A 23,333-nucleotide genomic window follows, 5' to 3' on the forward strand; every position below is an offset into this window, starting at 1 on the left:
TCGTTTTATTAAACCATTTAAACACAAAAATCAATTTACAAATTATGCATGTATGAAAAGTATTAATACATTATAAATGGTCCGGGTGCCCCGAAAAGCCAAGGCTTGATTAATGGGGTACCCAATATATAGAGAAATATACATAGAATAAACATGATAAACATACGGTAAACAGAGCCACATTATTATGTGTTAAAAAGGGCCCTTTGAGGGTACTTAAAACAGTGGTTTAGGGGGACGGGGCAATATGTCTCCTCCCCCCTCAGAAAAAACACTGCCTCTCTGAAGGTGCTTATTATTATTGTTATTATTATTACCATTATTATTGTAAAACACACACAAGAATTGAGGTCCTACCGGTTTTAAGACTTGAGGTACACTGACTTGAAGCTCAATTTCACCAGATCAAAACATATATAAGTGACATCAAAAATAAACTAATCCGAAACATATGGAATAGGACAACATAATGTAAGAACCCAGTGAGAAGAAAGAACCTATAGGCGGTACGTATGCATGGAAGGGTGAAGTCACTATGAATATGACGGACAAAGAAAGAGGACAAATTATACAGTTCCTCAGGTAGACAAAGGAACATCTCTTCACTGCTATTATGTAAAATAAGTAGAACAGGTGTCACATGCATATTCACCTGTTCTACACAATTTTACATTTTAGCAGTGAAGGGATGTTCTTTTTATTGTCTACCACAGCAATTGTTGAGGGTAGAATGAGGAACTGTATATTTTGTCCTCTTTCTTTGTCCGTAATGTTCATAGTGAATAGGCGGTACGTATGCATGGAAGGGTGAAGTGTTCAACTAAACAATAGAACCATGTGAAGTCACTATGAATATGACGGACAAAGAAAGAGGACAAAATATACAGTTCCTCAGCCTCAGGTAGACAAAGGAACATCCCTTCATTGCTATAATGTAAAAATGTGTAGAACAGGTGAATATGCATGTTACACATTTTTACATAATAACAGTGAAGGGATGTTCCTTTATTTACTTGAGGAACTGTATATTTTGTCCTCTTTCTTTGTCCGTCATATTCATAGTGAGTATTCAAGTAAACAATAGAAACATGTGAAGTACAAATGGAAGGGAAATGGAACTAGGTGTGGCAATGGCAATGAGAGTGATGTGTGAAGGTGCAGAGGGCAATGGATCGAGGTCATAATGAGTTGAGATGCAAATTAGGAGATGTAAATCGTAGATTATGGAAAGGCATAATGTAAACTAAACAAGTACCTATGAGTAAAATTATACCCTTAAATCATTATTATTATTATTATTAGTAGAGTTAGTAGTAGTAGAAGTAGTAGTAGTAGTAGTAGTAGTAGTAGTAGTAGTAGTAGTAGTATCATCAATTTAGGCCTCTTATATTACGTGACCCTATTATTATCCTATATTCATTTATTTATATGTATTTTGTTCATTCAGTCATTCGTTCATCCATTCAGTAATATTAGTTTGACCATTAGGACATATCTAGATATTATATATATATATATATATATATATATATATATATATATATTTATATTATTATGTTATCTTCAGTACGTTGATCAAATGGTGTAGGCCTGTGTTAATAGAGGTGTACCCTGTTTACAATATAGCCTCACGTCAATAATTCTGATCAATTCATGATTCATTATTTCAATCTCACATTAACGAAAATGGCGAAATATTTGTACAGTAAAAGCTGAATTTAATAATGCAATGTTCAACTACAGGCCCACATTTATATGTACTAACTATTTAGAAATAAGACTTACAGCGAGAAAGGAAACAATATTATTTCAATAAATGATAACGATTGCGTGGAGACTAATATTGGCGTAATTTTGAGGGAATCCTTTGCAGCTCTGATCGTTTGTTTACGCTGATTTCTGACAAGGAGTCGCAATTTGGAGCCCTAGTCTGTGCATAATGGGTGCTTGTAATGAATGCTTGTTTGGAGCCCGGGAGGATTACGAAGATGTCGATCCGGTAAGTTTCTCTTATCATTTCTAAAGTTTATGTTCAAAATAACGATTCGTGTGTTACTTTTGCTTGAGTTTCACCCACCATTTTGAATATGTGGGGCAATGTTAGGCGTAAGGCGTAGGCCGTAACATCAAGACAAATGCAGTATAATTATCACACATAGCTGCATTACTATCCTAGCTGTGTATTAAAAACTGTTGAGACGACCTTTATTGATTATCAAAATTTCAAACACCACTGTACAAAACTCAACTGAGTTCACTCAAAATCGGCACTTAAAGGTAATACAAAGTTTTGGGTAAGAGGAGTCTAACTCTAACTCTGGTGGGGTCATGAATTTGGTGCCAATGGCAATGAACAGATCTATTGGAAGCATTTATGAGATCCTACAATATTCAGTGATCATTGTCGCGGTTGAAATCGGGCCTAAAGCAATGCAATTGTAAATAATAAACTATTTATGTTGTATAGCTTCCTCTTAAAATTAAGGTCGAGATATTAATTAAGCTATAAAAAAACGTTTCTTGCCTAATACAATAGCCCTAAAATTGACTGATTGGCTGATCCTGTTTGGATATTATGTACATCACTACTACATATTCTGACATTTTCGTGGTCGCAGTTACCATGGTATGGTCGTAGGCGCTATTTGAAATTTATCAAAATTTACTGGGAGCACCGGTAAATTTTTTAATTCAATTTTTATCGAAAGCAGAAGTGTTTCAGGGGCTCAATTTTCTAGTGCTTATAGGTCTAATAAGATTAATACGTCCACAGGGGCATCTACATTTAAATCATGAAATATATCAAAATTGTAAAGAATCACTATCCAACCAATTTTCAAAATTTGTATTACCTTTAACTTTAGTGATTATACTAGCAGTAAAATACAATCTTTTCAACTTAGCGTTGTTAGAAAGAATACTTGGAAAATTCGAATTGTATTGTGTGCAATTGTTGCCTCTCGGCACGTGATGCAGCGCTAGAGGTCAATACCATTAGCATTGACTCTCTGCTTTGCTGGAGTAATAAGTCATTAAGTGCCTTGATAAGTAGTTTTGATGGACGTTTTTTATATTTTTTTTATATAGACCTCTAGATGAATAAATTATGTAAGTTAATATATATAGAGAGAGAGAGAGAGAGAGAAAGAGAATAGTAGGCCTACATTTCTACATGTATATCATTCAAGCTACAAATTAAATTGAAATTTGTAAAAACCTTTATTATTCTCGCATACAATTCTGTAAATAAGTCTATATTCTTCAGCTCATCTCAGCTTAGGCTGGCTAGTCTGGACTGGAGGAGTAAAAATAACACTACTATCTACCAGTATATAGCCCAGATTTTTCCCTATCTTGCTAATGTAGCAGGGGGTTTTGAATCTAATTTTATCATTTAACCAGCTTAAGATGAGCCAGCCAATATGGGATACTCTTTTTTTTTCTTTTTGAGAGACTATTTTTAATTCTATTGTCAGAGACTTTTGGTAGCCTATTTTTGAGATGATCTCCTATTTGAAATAGCATTTTCCTTTGTTTAAATTTGCTTTGAAGGATTGCCTCAACTTAAATTAAAAATGTAATAGGCAGATTCCTCATTGTAAACTACACTAATGGCAATCTAGGTTGAACAAATAACCTTGTAAATACTTTTTTCTTCGTAAGATTGTTTTTGTATGATCCATGCGCTAAACCAATGCCAATGGGCTCCTGACCTGCATAGAAGAAAAAAGAAAATTGGGGGAAATCTTCTCTGTTTTTGGTTTGGTTTCTTAAATGCTTATGTAAGCTTAACCACTTGACTGCTATTGGCTTTAAACGCGTTCATACCCCCAGTGCTACTGCATGTTTGTATTGTACAAAAGCCTGGCAAAAACTGTACACAAAAAAGCCGGATTATTTTTGGGAAGAGCGCCATCTACTGTTCAAGACCTGTATACCATCATTGCAGAGAGCCAATCCGAACCCTCAGGCCCATACCCCACACACAGTACGAGAAAGAAAGGGACAGGAAGAAAGGGACAGGGCAATACCCAGATCTCATTCCCAGATCCCAATTCCAGTACGAAAAACAAAGAAGGAAACTGCAACCCAAACTCCAGTAAATATGACATCTATTGATTTGATTATGTTTATTCTGTTTGTGGTACGACAGTTGCCTCAGTCCAGTAATGATGATAATTTCTTGGAAGCGGTAGTTAGAGCAGGCAAAGAAATTTTGAAGGTAGACATTACCATGGAAATGGTAAAAAGTCGCCTCATATGACTAATAAGTCCATATCAGACCTATTGATTGTACAATGGAACGCACAAGGCTTGACGGCGCATGGCGCAAACTTTTTATCTTCCCTTATTGATAACAATTTGTTAGGTATTCACCCAGATATAATGTGCATCCAAGAAACTTGGTTTAACGATTTTAATGTTTTGTCTATACCCAATTACGTTTGTGTTTGTAAAAACAGGCCGGACGGCAGAAGAGGTGGTTTGGTGATGTATTTAAAAAACGACATCACTTTTCAGGCGATGGATACACCCAGGAACGCCGAATACCAAAAAGTTGATATTTTTTGTAAAAACGGAGTTATCTCAATCTTCAACTATTATAATCCGTGTAAAAAGATTGAACTGATAGATCTAAATAACATGATAAGAAATGTGCCGGGGAAGTATTTGATTCTAGGCGACTTTAATAGTCACAATCCTCTATGGGGGAGCAACAAATTAGACACAAACGGTAGAACTGTGGAGTCTTTTATAGAAAATAATGATTTGGTTTTATTAAATGATGGATCTCCTACAAGGTTAGACCCATATTATGGTACATACTCAAATCTGGATTTGTCCTTAGTATCGAAAGAATTAGCACGTAATACAGAGTGGAAAGTACTATCCAATAATTTTGGCAGTGGTCATAATCTGGTTTGCTTAAATTTTAAACATGTGTACAATAGACCAGGGGGTGAGAATATGGGACAGAGATGGTCTTTTAGAAAGGTTAATTGGGAAGAGTATAGAGAAGAAATTGAAGAGGCATTGAGAAAAGAAGGATATGAAAATCTTGGTGCAGAACTAAACATTCAAGGCAGATACAATGTGATTGTTAAGGTGATCAAGGAAACGTCGAACAAGTGCATTCCGCGTGTGCAGATTGCCAAGAGAAGAAAAGTAAATCCCTGGTGGAACAATGCCTGCAAGAAGGCGGTGCAAGAGAGAAATCGTCTTAAAAACAGGTTAAGAAGGTATTATGATCTAAATGATGTTAAGAAATACTTAAAGAAGAAAGATGTCGCTCAGAAGGTAATCAGGAGAGCTCAATATGATTATTGGTTAGAGTACTGCCGTAGAATGAATAGATTTACAGACATTGGGAAAGTCTGGGAACAGGTTAAAAGAATGCAGGACAGTACAATGAACAAGCACATCTTTCACAATCTATTTGTAGACGGAAATATCTTGAAAGAATCTGAGGAAAAAGCAAATGCAATGGCAACCTATTTTAAATCGGTTGATGAATCACTTTCCGTAACTAAAAATGAAAACGAAAATATCTTGTACAATAATTCTTCAACAAATGATGATGATTGTATCAATTAGGGCTGTGCACAACAGTGTAATGAGGTACCCGAGTACACTCCCAGGCTCACAGGCGAATACTCGAGTATTCGGACGCCATATTTTTTTATAATTTTTTTGAATTTTTTTGAATTTTTTTGATTTTTTTTTGATTTTTTTTGATTTTTTTTGAATTTTTGGATTTTTGGATTTTTTTGATTTTTTTTCTTTTTTTGCCACTACCATACCTCTCGGCAGTTTCTCAGGTCCCTCGCTGAAAACGCATGCAACTTTACTTTGAGTTGCAGTTGAAGGCGCCGATTTAATAAGAATAATAACAGTAAACAATGCTGTTTTAAAAACCAAAGATGGCAGAATAATCCATTTTCCTCCAAGTCCAAACAGAAATCTGGACATTTGGTCCCAGTTTCTGAAAGGTGAGTTTGACAGTGCTTGAGTTGGGAAACATTTTTACCGACGGTACCATGCCAGCGGACGCTGCTCTCCCTGGCACGGGTAAGCGTGGGCCTGGACATTTTTTTTTTTTTTTTTTTTTTTTTTTAATTTTTTTTTTTGCGGCCGAATATTCGGGTACAAGAAATCGTACCCGAGTAGTTGTCAACCGTGCGGGTACTCGAGCATTCGACTACCCGTCGCAGCCTTAGTATCAATGATGACTTTAACATGAGTGAAATGGGGAATGTTTTAAAGGAGATGAAAAACTCCTCATCCGGTAAGGATGATATTTATTTAATTATGATTAAGAATTTGCCGAACAAGGCACTCGTGTATTTATTAAACTTGTATAATGACATTTGGAAAATCTCACTTTTTCCACATCAGTGGTATGAGGTTATTCAAATACCAATCTTGAAATCCGGAAAAGATCCGACTCAAGTGACCTCTTATAGGCCGATTTCGTTGATATCAACATTCTCTAAAATTATGGAAAAAATGATAAAAAATCGCCTGACGTGGTTTCTAGAAAAAAACAGACTATTAAATCCTATTCAATCTGGCTTCTGCAAATATAGGAATGTCAAAGATCACTTAGTGAGATTGGAGACGGACATACATACATGTATATCCTTGAAAAGTAAAAAATATACCGTAGCGGTCTTTCTTGATTTAGAAAAAGCATATGATTCGCTATGGAAAACAGGTCTACTAAGAAAATTATCTATCTTAGGCATTGGTGGAAAAATGTTACTTTTTATAAAAGCATTTCTATTGAGTAGGATTTCTAATGTGAGGATAAATAACTATATGTCTCGCCACTACACGTTAGAAAATGGAATCCCGCAAGGAAGTTCATTAAGTCCTTTATTATTTACTTTAATGTTAAATGATCTCAAGATAAATGTAAGTGATGTTAAATTATCTTGCTATGCTGATGACATTGCAATCTGGTGTTCAAATAAGGATTTAGAGCTGGCCCGCAGGAAATTACAAGAGGCCCTGCATGAGCTTGAGATATGGTGTTGGACGTGGAAGTTAAACGTTTCCCCTACCAAATCTGCAGTATTAGTCTTTACCAACAAACAAAAGAAAGATATTCTTCTACAAATAAAAGGACATAATCTGCCTATATGCGAGCAGTATAAGTTCCTTGGTGTGAGGTTTGACTCCAATTTAACTTGGTCTGTCCATATAGATTCTATCATTGATAAATGTAAGAAAAGAATAAACTTGCTACGTTGTGTCTCCGGCACCCCCTGGGGAAGTAAGTATGAGATTTTGATGATGATTTATAAAGGACTTATCCTATCCATTTTGGACTATGGGAGTGAAATGTATGATTCTGCTTGTATATCTTTAACAAAAAAACTTGACTCTATCCAATACAGAGCCTTAAAAATTATTACAGGCACAATACACAATGTGTCTTTGGAGGCTTTACAAGTTTTGACCGGGGAGCTGCCTCTGAGATATCGTAGAAGGTTGTTAAATGATAACTTTCGAGTTTATTTACTGTCTAGTACTTTAAACCACCCAACAAAAGAAGTATTGGGTGATGACTATGATTTAAATAACTTAGAATGGAAGATAGGAGAAGGACCTTTTAAACTGCGATCCTTTAGAGACGAAGTAGTGGTGGAAGGGCAAACCAACTTATTGCCGAAAATCCCAGAATGGCGGTTAGCACGACCACAAGTGTCTTTCGAACACCATGGCAAAGTGCAAAAAAAGGAAATGCCTCCATTTGAAATAAAATCGATTGTTCTAGATAGCATTGGAAATTCATGGAATGGGTTTTTACATATGGATACAGATGGTTCTAAACTCGAGGATGGGAAGACAGGAGCCACATTTTATGTGTCTCATTATAATGTGGTGAAATTTTTTAGATTATCCCATGTCTGTATTATGAGAGCAGAACTACATGTAGTGGCCATACTAATGGCACTAGAGTGGACTAATACATTTATTGAATCCTCTTCGGTGGTAATTTTTAGCGACGCTTTGTCAGCTTTACAAATGATCGATTCATACTTTATTAGATGTGCTATTGTAAATGAAATTTTATCCATAATTAATATTTTGCAGTTTAAGGATGTTTGTGTTGCTTTTGAATGGATTCCGTCACATTGCGATATTAGGGGCAATGAGATCGTAGATCGGGCTGCCAAAAAAGGAGCCATGAAAAGGTGTATAGACATAGTTATACCAAATACAAGAAGTGAATTGGCAGCCTCTCGTTTGATCCATTATAACAAATTATGGCAAGCAGAATGGGACAATGCAGAACACGGTAGATTTTTATATGCTTTGCATAGCGACGTTTCAAAGCCCATACATAGACAAGGCCTATCTCGCAGAGAAGAATGCTTGATACAACAACTAAGAGTAGGTACATGTAACTGTAGTTTAAATTATTACCTTTTTCAAATTAACCAACACGATACTGGTCTTTGTGAAGTTTGTCAAGAAGATGAAACAATTAAACATTTTATTTTCTATTGTACAAAATACGACAAAGATAGACGTCTCTTAAAAGAAAGGATTAAATTGAACAACCCCAATCTGAAACAATTATTGATGTCTAACCCAATTTTTACTCGTGAATTATTGGGTTACATATACGATACTAATCGTTTTAGATAGCTTTTAAAGCTATCAGGGATCCCCTTAACTTATGTCGATCCTGTAATAATATATAAAATGAAGTATTTGCGGTTTTTCCATGAACAATTGCAACTAACTCCCATCTTGCCTTTTATGTGCATTTTATGCAATTTTAATATTGCAGCTTTTTTTTTTTTTTTTTTTTTTTTTTTTATAAAACCATATCACTATTAATTTCATTTCACCAAGGAAAGTCGCTCGTGGGCTTGATTTCCGAAGCCCACGCCAAAGCTATACACAAAATTGACTGGCGCAAATAATCTTTGAGATTGAAGAGCGCCATCTAAACGAAGAACCAACCAACATTGCAGTGCTAATTACACAGTAGGGCTTGGCATTATGCAGTGCTACAGTCTTGAAAGTGCACTGCCCTAAGCACGTACATGTACATATACGTGGGTAGCAGTCAAGTGGTTAATCTCAAGTGTGAGAGACAATTATACCAACTACGCTGTGCACCGGCCCATACATGTACTTAATACTGATAAAAGAAGTACATTTAGACCCATAGAGGAGGATATAAAAGCATTCAAACTCTTTGCAAACATTCTTCAAGGCACTATTGTAATCCCCTCTTTTTGTTTTCCATCTCTCTCTGTACAGGAAACCAAACGTAGGCAACAAGCAGAAGCAGCTGAAAAAAGACTAACCCAGGTAAACCTTAAATAGAGGACTTGTTTAAATTCAGAATATTCAAATTTAAACAAGAGCTCCAATTAAGAAGAAGGGGGAGGGGGATGGTTCCTAGCATTTCATTTCCCAGTGATTGCTTTCATTGAACATTGGGTAAACCATTTTATTTATATTATTATTATTATTAAATTGTTATTTATTGGTCTATAGAGAGTGAGGTAGGGTGGAAATTTGTGAGAGAGAGAGAGAGACAGACAGACAGAGACAGAGCGAAAGAGAGAGAGAGAGAGAGAGAGAGAGAGAAGGAAAGAGGGAGTGAGATGGAGAGAGAGAGAGAGGGAAAGGTCTCTGTTCTTACTACCCACAAAAATACTAAAACATGTTTCTTCTTGTAAATGATTCCCTGTACATAGCAAGAGGGCCGAGGATTGAAGGACCCAGAGGGAGTGAAGAGAAAACTACAGCAGAAAGAAGACGCTGAGAGGAAAGCAGCCAAAGTAGACGACACAAGTGGTCAAGGAGGATTAAAGGTACTTCTTAAACCATAGCATTGTAGCGTCACCTTTTAGTGATGTTTCATTTCTATATTTTGATCCATGGTCATTCTTCATTTTCAAATAGTATCTTTTTATGCCATGGACCCACTATTTGGAACAAACTACCCCCTAAACTTTATTAAACAGTGTGCATCTTTAAACAAATTTAAGCATAATCTAAAACTTCATCTGATGTAGAAAATTTGAATTTTACAAACGCAATTATTTATGTGTAATTACCATTGTATTATTGTATTTTCTTTGTCTCTTTTTTTTTTTTTTTTTTTTTGTGTACATTTTTGGGATCATCTACTTATAAATTTTTGTAACTTTTTTTGATGATCCAACCACTTCGTAATTTCCTTTAGTGTATTTTCCATTTTTTATGGTTTATCTATGTTTGCAAGAAATTGTAGTATTCTTTCAGCCTTTGGATGTTTTTATGAAAGTGGTGAATAAATTCAATTCAATTCAATTCAAATCCAGAATGCTGTGACTTATAAATTGTATGCAGAAATAACTGGAAAATTCGAATCCATTTCAGTTGCAGTATATTGCCGTATTCGTGAATAAGAGTGATTTGATCAAAAATTATCTTTGCAGTCTATAAATTGGCATGCAGAGTGAAATTTATAATCACTTTTTCATGGACATATTAGCATTTTCTTGTTATTTGTTTGGATAATTTTCATTCTCACTTTTTCATTCAATATACTGTTCAATATTTTAAAAACTTTTAGAGTGAAACGTACAAATGATTGATATGTGTTGCCAGTTTGAGGAGGTAAAACTGATTAATTAACCTTTAGAAAGGTGTAAGGGAATTGCAAGTAGGGATGAAAACAGTAAAATGATGCTACTATAAAATAATGATAATAATAATAATAATTTTTGCCACTTCTATATCGCTCATGTCCGTCACGCGGTGATGCTCATGGCACTTTATAAACATTATTACCCCGGTTATAGAGTATTGAAGTGTGCTGTCCAAGTTGTCCAAGTTGCTGGTCCCACACAATTTTGTGCTGAACAATGGTGTGGTCGGTAATCACACCAGCTTAAACACTGAATTTGCTCTGCTCCAGCCTGTTGCTTGAATGATTTTGTGGAGAACCTTATGTGCAGGCTCGTGTATAGAGGTAGTAACCTAGATGACAAGCCAATGTGACATCGGCACTTTGTTACTCTATACCGGTAGTTGAGCTGCCAAAGTGATGACATGTAGTGCGCAAGCATTATCAGGGGGGTGTTTCACAAAGATTCAAAGTCAAACTTAACTCTAAGTTGGACTTAAATATTATGGAGAGCCATTGAATGGTTTGAATCAACATTTTATGCCTTTTAAAATAACTTCTACAAAATATTTTCAAGGATGCTAATGGCTTTCCATAATTGTTAAGTCCAACTTAGAGATAAGTTCAACTTAGGATCTTTGTGAACCCCCCCCCCCCCCCCCCCCCCCCGGTATGCATTTACACCTTGGTAGAGGGTGCTGATATAGATTAACATCTTGCCGAAGGATGTTAGTGTCTTGCTGGGATTTGAGCCCCATACCTTACGATCTACTGAACAGTCCAGTGACTTATCCTCTAGACTACAACACGTTGTAGTGTTGTCTCTTTACTTTTGAATTTTCTTACAAAAAAACAGGCTTCAAATGACCAAGCTTGTCTTCCTGAAGAGAATAGGATAACATTGTTATGATGATTGTTTGCAAAGGATACATTTAATACCAAATTTAACAATGAAAGAAGCATTTTAAGTCCAGATCAGACTCTTGAAAATTCGTGATAAGTTTCTGTTTGACAACAAATTTTCTTACATTATACTTATGTCTGTTTTTATCTCACAGTGGCAAGTTTCCTCGTAACAGCACTTCAACCTACTTCTACAGTTGGGCAAAGCTAGTCACAGAATAAACTGCAAATACAAGCTGGTATGATTCATTTCTTAATGGAATAAAAATATGTATTGAAGCTTATCAAGTCAAAGCCGTTTTTAGAAAGCTGATTACACTTGAGCTTGTCCTGCTTGTGACGAACGTCGGGATGACCTACAGTACTTGAAGATATTAACATATTGTTGCTGCACATGTACATGTTTGCACTGGCTTTATCAGTCCTTGGCCCTGTCTTATAAAGAGTTGATATCAATCGCAACTATGTACATAAGAGATAGGAGACTGCAAATTTATGATTGATTGGAGGACTAACGATTTAATTGATCAATCGCAACTCTTTATGAGACGGAGATCTGCACTAGTCCAACAATGATTGGAGGTCAGTGCTATATTATCCACTAGTGTGTTGTTAAACTCACCTGAAAGGCGGTATAACTCATGTTAATTAAGAAACACCTTGTCTGTTCACTGCCAGAAGGACATTAAATCATATATTTGAAGACAGATTTACTGGTATTGCCCTTCTGTCAAAAAATAAACAATGTGTTAATATGTATCTTACATTTACTTGTCTCACATTCATGTACATCTTCTTTGAATTTAAATATTTAATTCACAGTATGTTAAAACTGTAGAAAAATGGCCCAGAATGGTTTTAGTACATTTATCTGATTTGTATAAAAGGTTATGGGGGTTACATTATGGTACTGAAACCCCTCTCCCCCTCAATTTTACTTGCTTGTGGTTGATTTAAAAAGATAAGTACAAAATCACTCTAAAGTCTAAAGTATTATGGGAAGCAACATGCTCCGAAAGGCAAGCATTAGGTACATGCAAGGATCATTCCAATTTTATGCACTGTTTTATATAACCTGGTTAACCATCAGTCAAATTTCATTTTCTTCAGCAATTAACTACTGCTTAATATTTGCTTTCCGTCTTGCCTGTGTTATTATAACTAGAATAATTATAAAAGTAAAATGGGAATATTCTTCATGATATCAGTTGCATCAAGATGATAATTATATTTCACTTGTGAGGGGTCCCTTTTACAAGCACAAGTGGGTTCTAAAGGGTCCTTGGGGGTGTTTCACAAAGATCCTAAGTTGAACTTATCCCTAAGTTGGACTTAACAATTATGAAAATCCATTAGCATCCTTGAAAATATTTTGTAAAAGTTATTTTAAAAGGCATATAAAATGTTGATTCAAAATATTCATATTTTCTATTATCATGTTCTTGATGTGGAATTTACGAACAGTTTAAAATACTTGAATTTTTGCTTTTGAATATATTTCACTATAAGGCTATAAACAACTCTCCTTAATATTTAAATCCAACTTAGAGTTAAGTTCGACTTAGAATCTTTGTGAAACACCCCCCTGGTCTATTTTGTATTCTGTGTTGATGATGTATGTACTTGCTGATATTTTCTTAAAGCGATACTGTACTGATGAACTTTCTGCCTTGGCATATTGTTTATTGCTCGCCGCCATCTCATAGTCAACTTGCCAATAGTGCATAACCCAAAAGCTAATTTCCGCTTCGCAGGCAGGGGACTCATTGCAAGAACCAACAGCGCAGCGAGTTACTGGACCATACAGGTACAGCTGACCTGAGGTGGCGCTAGAGGGGATTGTGCGGTAGCGCTTCTAGTACATGCAGTGTGACTTCAAGGCAAATGTATTGAATTGATATATTGATGGTACGGTGTGTATTGGCATGTTGATAGCTATGACAGTGATACTTGTAGCCTGTAGATATACTTTTAATTTGATTTTTATGAATTTCTTTGGTATCTACTACTGTTGGGTCAAGCATACTCACACTGATTTGACAATTAATTTTTTCATTCAGTTTGTTTCTTCATGATCTTTGGGTGTTCCTGCCTTGGTAGACGAGTATCTTTATCTTAATACTTATCCATGTAAGTCATTGCTGGATTACCTCTGTTGTGTTTGTCCCATGACGGCTTCCAGATGAGCATTTGTGAAGTCATTTGATTTCCTCTTGCTCCTCTTGCAATGACCGCTGAAACCCAAACGGAGTATCAAAATAAGTTGATTTTTCAGTTAGAATTCATAATTAGAGTGTTACAATTCATTCACTCAAACTCTGCAATCTTGCAATTCGTGTGTATATCCAGTTCATGTATTTCATAGTATTTATTGTATTCTAATATTTAAGTAGTAAAATCTTGTTTAATATTAGGAATGCTGTATTCTGGTGTTTTTTTAGTTCTGAGATTACATTGTTTCAATAAAGTAAAATCACATCATTAGAATTTACATGTAGTAATACACCTTTTCACAGTTAAGGCCACCATTTCAATTTGCAAGTATTAAAAGCACGGTCATCAATGTTTTCAGACGCGCATGTATTGTTGCGTCACTGCCTGCGCTGACATCGTATCAACACTTTAATTGCATGCTGCATACGACAAAAGTTACTCGCAATATTTACTCGCAATTACGAATGGCGCCCATGTCGGCGCATGTGCACTCTGGTAACCGCGAAAGGGTGTATTCATAATCCGCTTTGCATTTCTGTATTTGATTTCACACAGAAAAATTGGGCATGTGTACATGTAAAGCATTTCTTACGTGCAGCTACTTTTAACTAATCCTTTAATACTTGGTATTTATTTACATGCTGTAGTATATTGAATGTTAGATTGTTTAGTGTAAATGTAATACACTTTTGGACTTGGGGGGGGGGCATTTCACAAAACTTGTGCAGTAACAAATGACAATTTTTGTTATAAGCCACTGAAATCCTTGCTTCTGACTGGTTATCAGCAGATTTGTCACTGCTTTTGTTATTTGTCATTGAAAAAGAGGCTTTGTGAAACGCCACCCCAGGTCCTGTCCCATCATTTTGCTTTCTAATGCTTGGTCTTCTCCCTCTAACTTATCATAACATCCGATAGTGGACATTCCACAACTGTTATTCATTGATGCAGATTCTTGGTATTGACTATCCTTCATATGTTGGAGAAAAAAAATTGCTCACTACCCCCCCCCCCCCCCCCCCCCCCCTTTCCTTGGTCCTAGATAAAGCACATTGTTTTTACCAGGTTCCACTGTATTTCAGGAGAGTGTATTCATGCTTCTATTGTACATTGATTTCTATTTGATTGTATTATAATTCTTCTGAGATTCAAATATATCTTTCCAAATTATTTATTGTAGGTGACTGAGAATGCTCAGAATGTTAAATACCGTGTTTTGGCCATTAAAGATAAAGTTGAGTTCTAATACAATTGCATTGTGAAAAAAACGGTGTGGAATCGATCAGAAAAGATTGATCATGTAGCATGTAAGTATTGAAGTGTACTGCAAGCCAGTTTTGTAGTCATCAAAATAATAAGAAATTTGGCCCAGTCCTGGTAAAGTAACAAGCAGTACTGGACATAGAAAGATGTTTATGGTACTATACGAACATGTGGCATAACAATCAGACCTCATTTTTAAGCTGTTACTTGTCATATTTAAAATATAAAGGCATTTGAAGAGCCTTGCTTTTCAGGGAACATTTTTTCTCTGATTTTCTTCCACATTTGCATAATAACAATGACATTTTTCACCTCTAGCTTCCCAGAACTCAACCTTCTCTTTAACGTACCTGGTGTCGGTACATTTTGGTAATGGTACATGTTCTTGCCTTCTGATAAAGTGAGTGTTAGGCGCTATATAAGCAAGGATAATTATTATTATTGCCTTTTTTTTTTTATAGGTATGTAGAGTGCATTCAGATGTGACCGAGTAAACCACAACGTTTTTTTTCATAATATGCTTCACGAAGCTCGGTGAATACATATAGTAGTGGGGGTTATTTTATCCTAATGCTAAGAAAGCATAAATGCTCGTTAGTTAGAAACCAGAGGACCGACGGCTTTAGGGCCTCTCCGAGAGACCTGGTAATGAGGATTAATGCCTTACCAAAGGGCACTAGCGCATCGACTTGGTTTCAAACCGGAGTCTCCGGATTACGAGACCACTGTTCTACCAACTGAGCTATCGCGCCTATAGGATCTTTGCTGCGTGCAGTTTCCATTTTTTTAAACACATTAAAAGGAAACAAATGCAGCATTTGTTTGCGACCATATCGGAACAAGCATTTATGCGTCTCTTCAATAAAGTGGAAAGTAAATTTACTTTTGATGATTTGGGAAGGTAATACTGGACAGTTTTGGGGGTCAGCTTTTCTGTATCGTACATCTACAATGTATTTTGTGAACAGTGCAGTAATGTGAATGCTTCAAGCTTTCATTAATGTGTTTTCATCACCTGCACTGCACTTCTATTCATGTACATAACGTTTATGGCATGGAATTTGTGACTGTATGAGCCAATGTGACTGCTTTTTGTAAAATTTTGATATTGAGAAATTTATATTGTATACCAAATGTATTGGTGTCTGTGGAAAATTAAGTACATTCTATTGAGTATAATTGAATAAATCGTAATACATGTATGTGTATAAAACTCTGTCAATGACTCATTTCTGCAGGTGAGGTGAAGAATAGAGTATCGAAGTGTTAATATTCGCTCATTGTCCAGGTTACTGATTCTAAACAAGAGAGCCTGCGCATGATGTTTACCACAAACTGATTCAAGTACAGGTTGGAGCAGGGCAAATTCCATTGTTTAGCACGAATACTGTTTGGAACCAGCAACCTTGACAACTTAGCCAGTATGACATCACACTTTGGTACTCTGGAGATGGGGGGGGGGGGGGCAGGGTTGCTCTTTTGAGTATAATGTCAAAGAGGGAAATTCAGAAAGTGAGAAGGAAGAAGTGCGAAGCATTTATTGTAATTTTGATGTATTTTGAAGAAATGTGAAAATGACATTAATCATAAAAAGACAGAGCAAGAAGAATGGGAAATGGAATTCAAAAGAGAGAGAGAGTGGGTGGAGAGAGAGGTAGAGAGAGATAGAGAGAGGAAGAGAGATAAGAGATTGGGTGAGTGAGAGAGGGGGGGGGGAGAGAGAGAGAGAGAGAGAGAGAGAGAGAGAGACGATAACAGGTTTCTTTGCTCTAGTATCTTTTCATTATGAAATCATGTTCATTCATTGCAGTCAAACAAACGTACAATGTCAGCAATATGACAATTGATATCCTACATGTACTTGTTTTTCAACATGGTTATGATTAGCCTTGTCACCTAATTTCATTTTAGAAGGAACATATATACTCTAAGAAAAGGCATTTTGTGAATCAGTATTTATGCATCAATTTGAATTTTATTCAAATAAAAATTCATTCTCCAATCAACAACATACATGTATGAAAAACATTGCTTAAATCTAAATTATGCAAATCAGTTATTCCCAATTTCAATTATCATATCTCAATCAAAGAATACTGAAAATACATTTTTAATTTCCTCAACCACCCATTTTATGAATATTCATGCATATATATATTTGTATTTTGGTCAATAATACAGTGTGGAGGTACAGATATTTGTACCATATAAAGGCAAGGCATTCTACTCACACCACTTCAGGTTTATGTATACTGCCCTCTGCTGATTACAATGCCCCAATGTATCGACGGCCTGGTCCCACAATGCATCACCAACTTCATGATGCATGCGTGACGATGCTTGGGTACAGGAACCAAAATCGCTCTATGTATGCGTTCACCGAAAGATGGCCAATTGAATACATGACGGCAGTCGTAGTGATGTCAGTACAGTACCCAGCCTTTAAAAAGTCCTTAGTTTATCTACGAGTTTCCCGGCTAGTACTTGACTAAATATTACAAATGACTGACGAAAGAAACCCTTTTATAGTATAGTAGATTACAACCACCCTAAAAATATACAAAATACACCCTCTCTCTCCGATAATGTAGTAAGATTGAATAGAAATATAATAAAATTGCACATTTTCATATGAATTACAACCAAATCCATAAATGGTTTATCAATGCATATTATGTAAGTGCACAGTAGAAAATCCCAACTACATTTAGTTGCATTTCTGCCTTGCAAAGTATAGCAAGGCAGGATGTATCAAGATACACATACATGTAACGCACCTGTACAGTGTCACATAATAGACTGCATTATATGGTGAGTTTGACCCACATAATGATACATGTGTGTGTACAATGTATGTCATGAAAATATAATAGAATCTACATGTACAATATCTCTTGTTTTGGAAACAAAATCTGTAAAACATCCTTTTCCAAGCTGCTTCATTGAAAATTGTTCATAAATCAAATTATATCTTTAAAAAAAGTATAAAAGTCAGTCACAATCATTCTCTGCAATACTACTCAATATACATAATATACATTTTTGATCATTTTATAAATTCACAGCAATAAATTCATAGCAATAAAATCTTTCAATCCACAACTTTTTACATTAACTCTACACAAGCTTTGGTCGACCAGTGGAACAACCAGCGGAGTGTCACAGCCAACTATTTGCCCACATTCAGTACATGTGTGTTATATACTAAATATGGCAGTCCAGTGGTTCATCCAGGCGAAAGGCCAAATACAGAGTTAGTCTATTTATGTACATTAGTTTCAATACTGGCCTGCATACAATTTGCATATATCCCACTGCATTATGATAAGGATTTGAAAACAGGTAAGAATAGGAGCTATAAAAAACATTCTATTAAACTGAACTAAATTAAAGGGAACATCGATTCACAAACTTAACAAAAGAACATCCCATGTCCATTAGTACATTTACAATGCACTATTTTGTTGCATGTACATGTAGGTGTACATGTAGGTATACATGTAGGTGTAGATAATCCAATTTTATCCTACTTGCACTAATTAATCGTATTAAAACAACACAATAGATTACAAATTGCCACTTTTAAGTGATATCATAATGCTGCTCATTGCTTACATGTACAATCTACACTCTACTTGCACATTAATATGCAGATGTTCACTAAGTGATTCCAATAAATTATGACCATTACAAAATGTTTAACAAAAAATCATATTCCCTGAGGATCATGTCCAAAAAACAGTACTGTCCTAAATCTTCCTGTTGAAATGTCAAGATCAGAGGTCAATATTACGGAAAATCATAATGTACATGCATATACATTCATGGGCATAATGAAAACTTGAATACTACATAAATACTACCCCCATTAGATGGGAGGAGACATGTATACATGTATGTAACTATATTTGTCTCATTTTGTTTTGTTTATATTTTTAGATAAGTCTATGGTCTTTACAGATTTAAAAAGCCAGCTCATCTCCCAACCCCACTCACTTTTTTTTTTTTGGGGGGGGGGGGGGGGTGGGTGGAGAAGAAATATGGGTTTCTCACTATGATAGTTATTCAACGTGGGTCTGGTACAGTACATACATGTTTATGGCAACATTTGGCCAACAACATCTCGAAATGTTTGGTCATATCCCCAAAATATATGAATTTACCTCTAAATCATTAACAAACCTATCACAAGAAAGGGTAGTCAACATCCTTTAGCCGTTCCTTGCCATATTTCGAAAATTTGAATATGAGAGCATTAGGAGAGCCATGATTATTTTCAGCGGAAACATTTTCTATGAAAACTTTCCACACTATTAAACACAAAAAGAATGAAAAAGCTCACAAATAATTCACCTTTTCTAGAACGCAACCTTCTCTTTAAAGGTCATGTTCATGTACAGTTATCCAACCTAGCCCCATCACTATCAATTGCACATGATGACACGTACATGCAAGCCTCGCTATGAAAATCTGTTCGACTTGAACTTAATTTGCACCAACATTTTCCTGATGCCCTAAAATGGTGTGCAAAGAACAGCAACATCTAAATCCACCTTAAAGAAAATGCATTATATATTACAGAACAAAACACATCCTGAATATGTAATTGTAATACGGAGTAAGGTACGCGTACTTACAGTCTGTAAACTTTTGTAAAAACTTGCTCATGTGTATTTGTAGATCACATAACATGAGGGGAAGTCACTTATACTATTATTGCTGACTTATAGAAATTCCCAGCCTACGTGAAACTCATGTTCGCAAACCTTGGAAACCTGGTATCATCGAACAACATTACCATGTTTAGTCCCACATGCTATATATTCATGTGGGCAATATTGGAAGGCTCCATGGCTCCATCAATAGGATGATCATGATGGTTCTCTGGATTACTACCATCACAAGATGACCTTTAGTCACCATGTTCCATCTTAGGCATCTCAAGACAGGATGCTCTAGGACCTGTTGTCAGACAAATCTCTAAATGACGAAGATCCTGAGAAGTGCAGAATTTGGATGTTGCAGTGTTATTTCTGTTACCATGGTTACACAGTACAGTTAACATGCAGGGACATCATCTCATTTGGAATAATGTTCTACGGAAGGTAAGATTCTCATTGCCATGGTTACACAGTCCAGTCATCCTCCGGGGGTAGTGGGACCACATTGCCTCAGTTGGATTTGTGCTCGATGGAGGACAGGATTCTAGATGCCTCTGTACGCTGACTGGATGTCATCTGCTGGGAGATGTGGATGATAGAATCTAAGGCAACATCAGGGTTCTCCTTGACCAGCCTGAATGGGAAATGAAGATAAGGTAATGCTCATTCAAAATATTAGAGACAGTGGGAGTGTCGTGGTCGAGTGGTTTAAGGCTCTTGACTGCAGATGCAAAGGTTGAGAGTTCGAATCCCGACACGTCACTAATATCCTTTGGCTTGCTATGCTCCACCAAGGTGTTAAATGGGTACCTGTTTATGTGATACAATGTATCTTGGGTCACATGTACATTGTACACGATGGTCTTTCTGTGAGTCGTCCTCCCCCAATGCTACCATGATTAATTTCTTCTTTAGTACGATTTTCAAAACCCCATCCTCTTCACCTTTCTCTTCCTCGTCATCAGTATTGCCATGACAAACACTTCATCTTTAACATTGTCTTCATCATGACCAATATCCTAACCACTACTATCAACATTGTTATTCATATCACCAATTTTGTAAACCTAACACAATGTCGTCATCATCATCATTCTCACAATTACAGGTATCAAAACGATTATCAAGATCATCACTATCTTCATCATCTCTTTACCATCATCATAATTATCAACACCACTCACCCCACTGTCACCATCATCATCACAGTCATCATCATTGCCAACTTCATCATCATCATCATCATCATCACCATCATCATCATCATCATCATCATCATCACCATCATCATCATCATCATCATCACCATCATCATCACCATCATCATCACCATCATCATCACCATCATCAACACCATCATCATCATCATCATCATCATCATCATCACCATCATCATCATCATCATCATCACCATCATCATCACCATCATCATCACCATCATCATCACCATCATCAACACCATCATCATCATCATCATCATCATCATCATAATCACCAACACCATCATCATCATCATCATCATCTCATCATCACCACCACCACCCCCATCACCATCATCATCATCATCATCATCATCATCATCACCATCATCATCACCATCATCATCACCATCATCAACACCATCATCATCATCATCATCATCACCATCATCATCATCATCATCACCATCATCATCACCATCATCATCATCACCATCATCATCACCATCATCAACACCATCATCATCATCATCATCATCATCATCATCATCATCACCATCATCATCACCATCATCAACACTATCATCATCATCATCATCATCACCATAATCACCAACACCATCATCATCATCATCATCATCATCTCATCATCACCACCACCACCCCCCATCACCATCATCATCATCATCATCATCATCATCATCATCATCATCATCATCACCACCACCACCACAATTTTGTAAACCTAACACAATGTCGTCATCATCATCATTCTCACAATTACAGGTATCAAAACGATTATCAAGATCATCACTATCTTCATCATCTCTTTACCATCATCATAATTATCAACACCACTCACCCCACTGTCACCATCATCATCACAGTCATCATCATCGCCAACTTCACCATCATCATCATCATCATCATCACCATAATCACCAACACCATCATCATCATCATCATCATCTCATCATCACCACCACCACCCCCCATCACCATCATCATCATCATCATCATCATCATCATCATCATCATCATCATCACCACCACCACCACAATTTTGTAAACCTAACACAATGTCGTCATCATCATCATTCTCACAATTACAGGTATCAAAACGATTATCAAGATCATCACTATCTTCATCATCTCTTTACCATCATCATAATTATCAACACCACTCACCCCACTGTCACCATCATCATCACAGTCATCATCATTGCCAACTTCATCATCATCATCATCATCATCATCACCATCATCATCATCATCATCACCATCACCACCACCACCACCACCAACACCATCACCACCACCATCATCATCACCACCACCACCACCACCATCACCACCATCATCATCCTTACTCTCTGATTTGCTGCATGATGCTATCTCTCTTCACTGATTTGATGTTCTCCATCAGGAAGGAGGTCTTCGTCTCTTTCTCCTTCTTCTCATGTTCTGCTAACCAGTTCGTCACTGCCTTGTTATCTTCCCATAGATAGGACTGAGGAATGAGGAGACAAATCAAGAGATTTTGCAACAAATTAATAAATGATAATAATAATAACGGTGCTTATAAAGCGCTCACGGCTGAAGCCTCTAAGCGCTATTAAATACAATGACAAACAATTACATATTAAACCAAAAAAAAGAAAATGCAAATAAATCTACAAATTACAATACATATGAAATATACATCAATGTGAACAGAGTAGTTAATCATCAAAAGCAATTTTGAATAAATGTGTCTAAAGACAAGTTTTGAATTGGTTAACAGTCTGGCAGTTTTTGACATTTATAGGCAGTTTGTCCCAAAGTTCAGCAGAAGCTTGGCAGAAAGAACGATGACCATAAGAAAGAGTTGACACTGAAGTAGACACAAGGTTTAATGAAGATGACCATAGATTACGTAAAGGTTTGTATTCCTGGATTAGTTCTTGCCGATAAGTTGGTGCCAATTCATGAATGCATTTAACATAATCAAAGGTGAGGATTGAAAGATTAACGAGTAGCTCCCTGGATACAGGTGTTTTGGTTACTTCTTTGGGGAAATAGCTGTGATCATTTTTTCATGTAATTATATTCCTAAATGTAACATAGATTTGAAGGGCAATCCAATCTGTAAAAAGTTCATTTGCATGGAAGCAAAAAATTAAAAGATGCATGGCGAAAGATTGAAATAGAGCAGGCAAATTATGAGAATATTATGAATTTACTTCTTCTTCCTTCCAATAAACGAGTTTCTGCACATAACTGTTAATGTCTACATGTAAGGCTAGACACCAGGGGGGTGTTTCACAAAGATTCTAAGTCGAACTTATCTCTAAGTTGGACTTAAACATTATGGAGAGCCATTTGTAGCATGAAAATATGAATGATTTGAATCAACATTTCGTCCTTGTTTTCACGAAGTGACGGTAGTGAGGAAAATCGTAACGCAAAGTG

General features: G+C 36.2%; 1 protein-coding gene and 1 long non-coding RNA gene across 13 annotated transcripts in view; one reads left to right on the forward strand and one right to left on the reverse strand.

Moving 5' to 3' along the window:
- Positions 1–1,817: 1,817 nt before the first annotated feature.
- LOC753030 lies at positions 1,818–15,199 on the forward strand. 2 transcript variants are annotated; one of them, XR_971421.2, is made up of 5 exons: positions 1,818–1,999; positions 9,283–9,333; positions 9,726–9,842; positions 11,701–11,784; positions 13,300–15,199. It is a non-coding gene; the product is annotated as an uncharacterized LOC753030 (long non-coding RNA). The 2 variants fall into 2 exon arrangements; XR_971420.2 differs by lacking the exon at positions 13,300–15,199 and having other exon boundaries at positions 1,819–1,999; positions 11,701–12,379.
- A 1,778-nt stretch (positions 15,200–16,977) lies between these two features.
- Positions 16,978–23,333, reverse strand: part of LOC590371 (acetyl-CoA carboxylase) — an 83,909-nt gene continuing 77,553 nt past the window's right edge. For all 11 annotated transcript variants that reach the window (XM_030988069.1, XM_030988060.1, XM_030988064.1 and 8 more), the window contains 2 exons: positions 22,253–22,392; positions 16,978–20,317 (listed from right to left, as the gene is read on the reverse strand). In XM_030988069.1, coding sequence (XP_030843929.1) covers positions 20,194–20,317; positions 22,253–22,392 — 264 coding nt within the window. In that variant the 3' untranslated portion in view covers positions 16,978–20,193. The remainder of the gene's footprint in view (positions 20,318–22,252; positions 22,393–23,333) is intronic.

This window comes from Strongylocentrotus purpuratus, unplaced genomic scaffold, assembly GCF_000002235.5.
Source record: "Strongylocentrotus purpuratus isolate Spur 01 unplaced genomic scaffold, Spur_5.0 spur5_scaffold_17, whole genome shotgun sequence".
In the NCBI taxonomy this organism is placed as follows: Eukaryota; Metazoa; Echinodermata; class Echinoidea; order Camarodonta; family Strongylocentrotidae; genus Strongylocentrotus; species Strongylocentrotus purpuratus.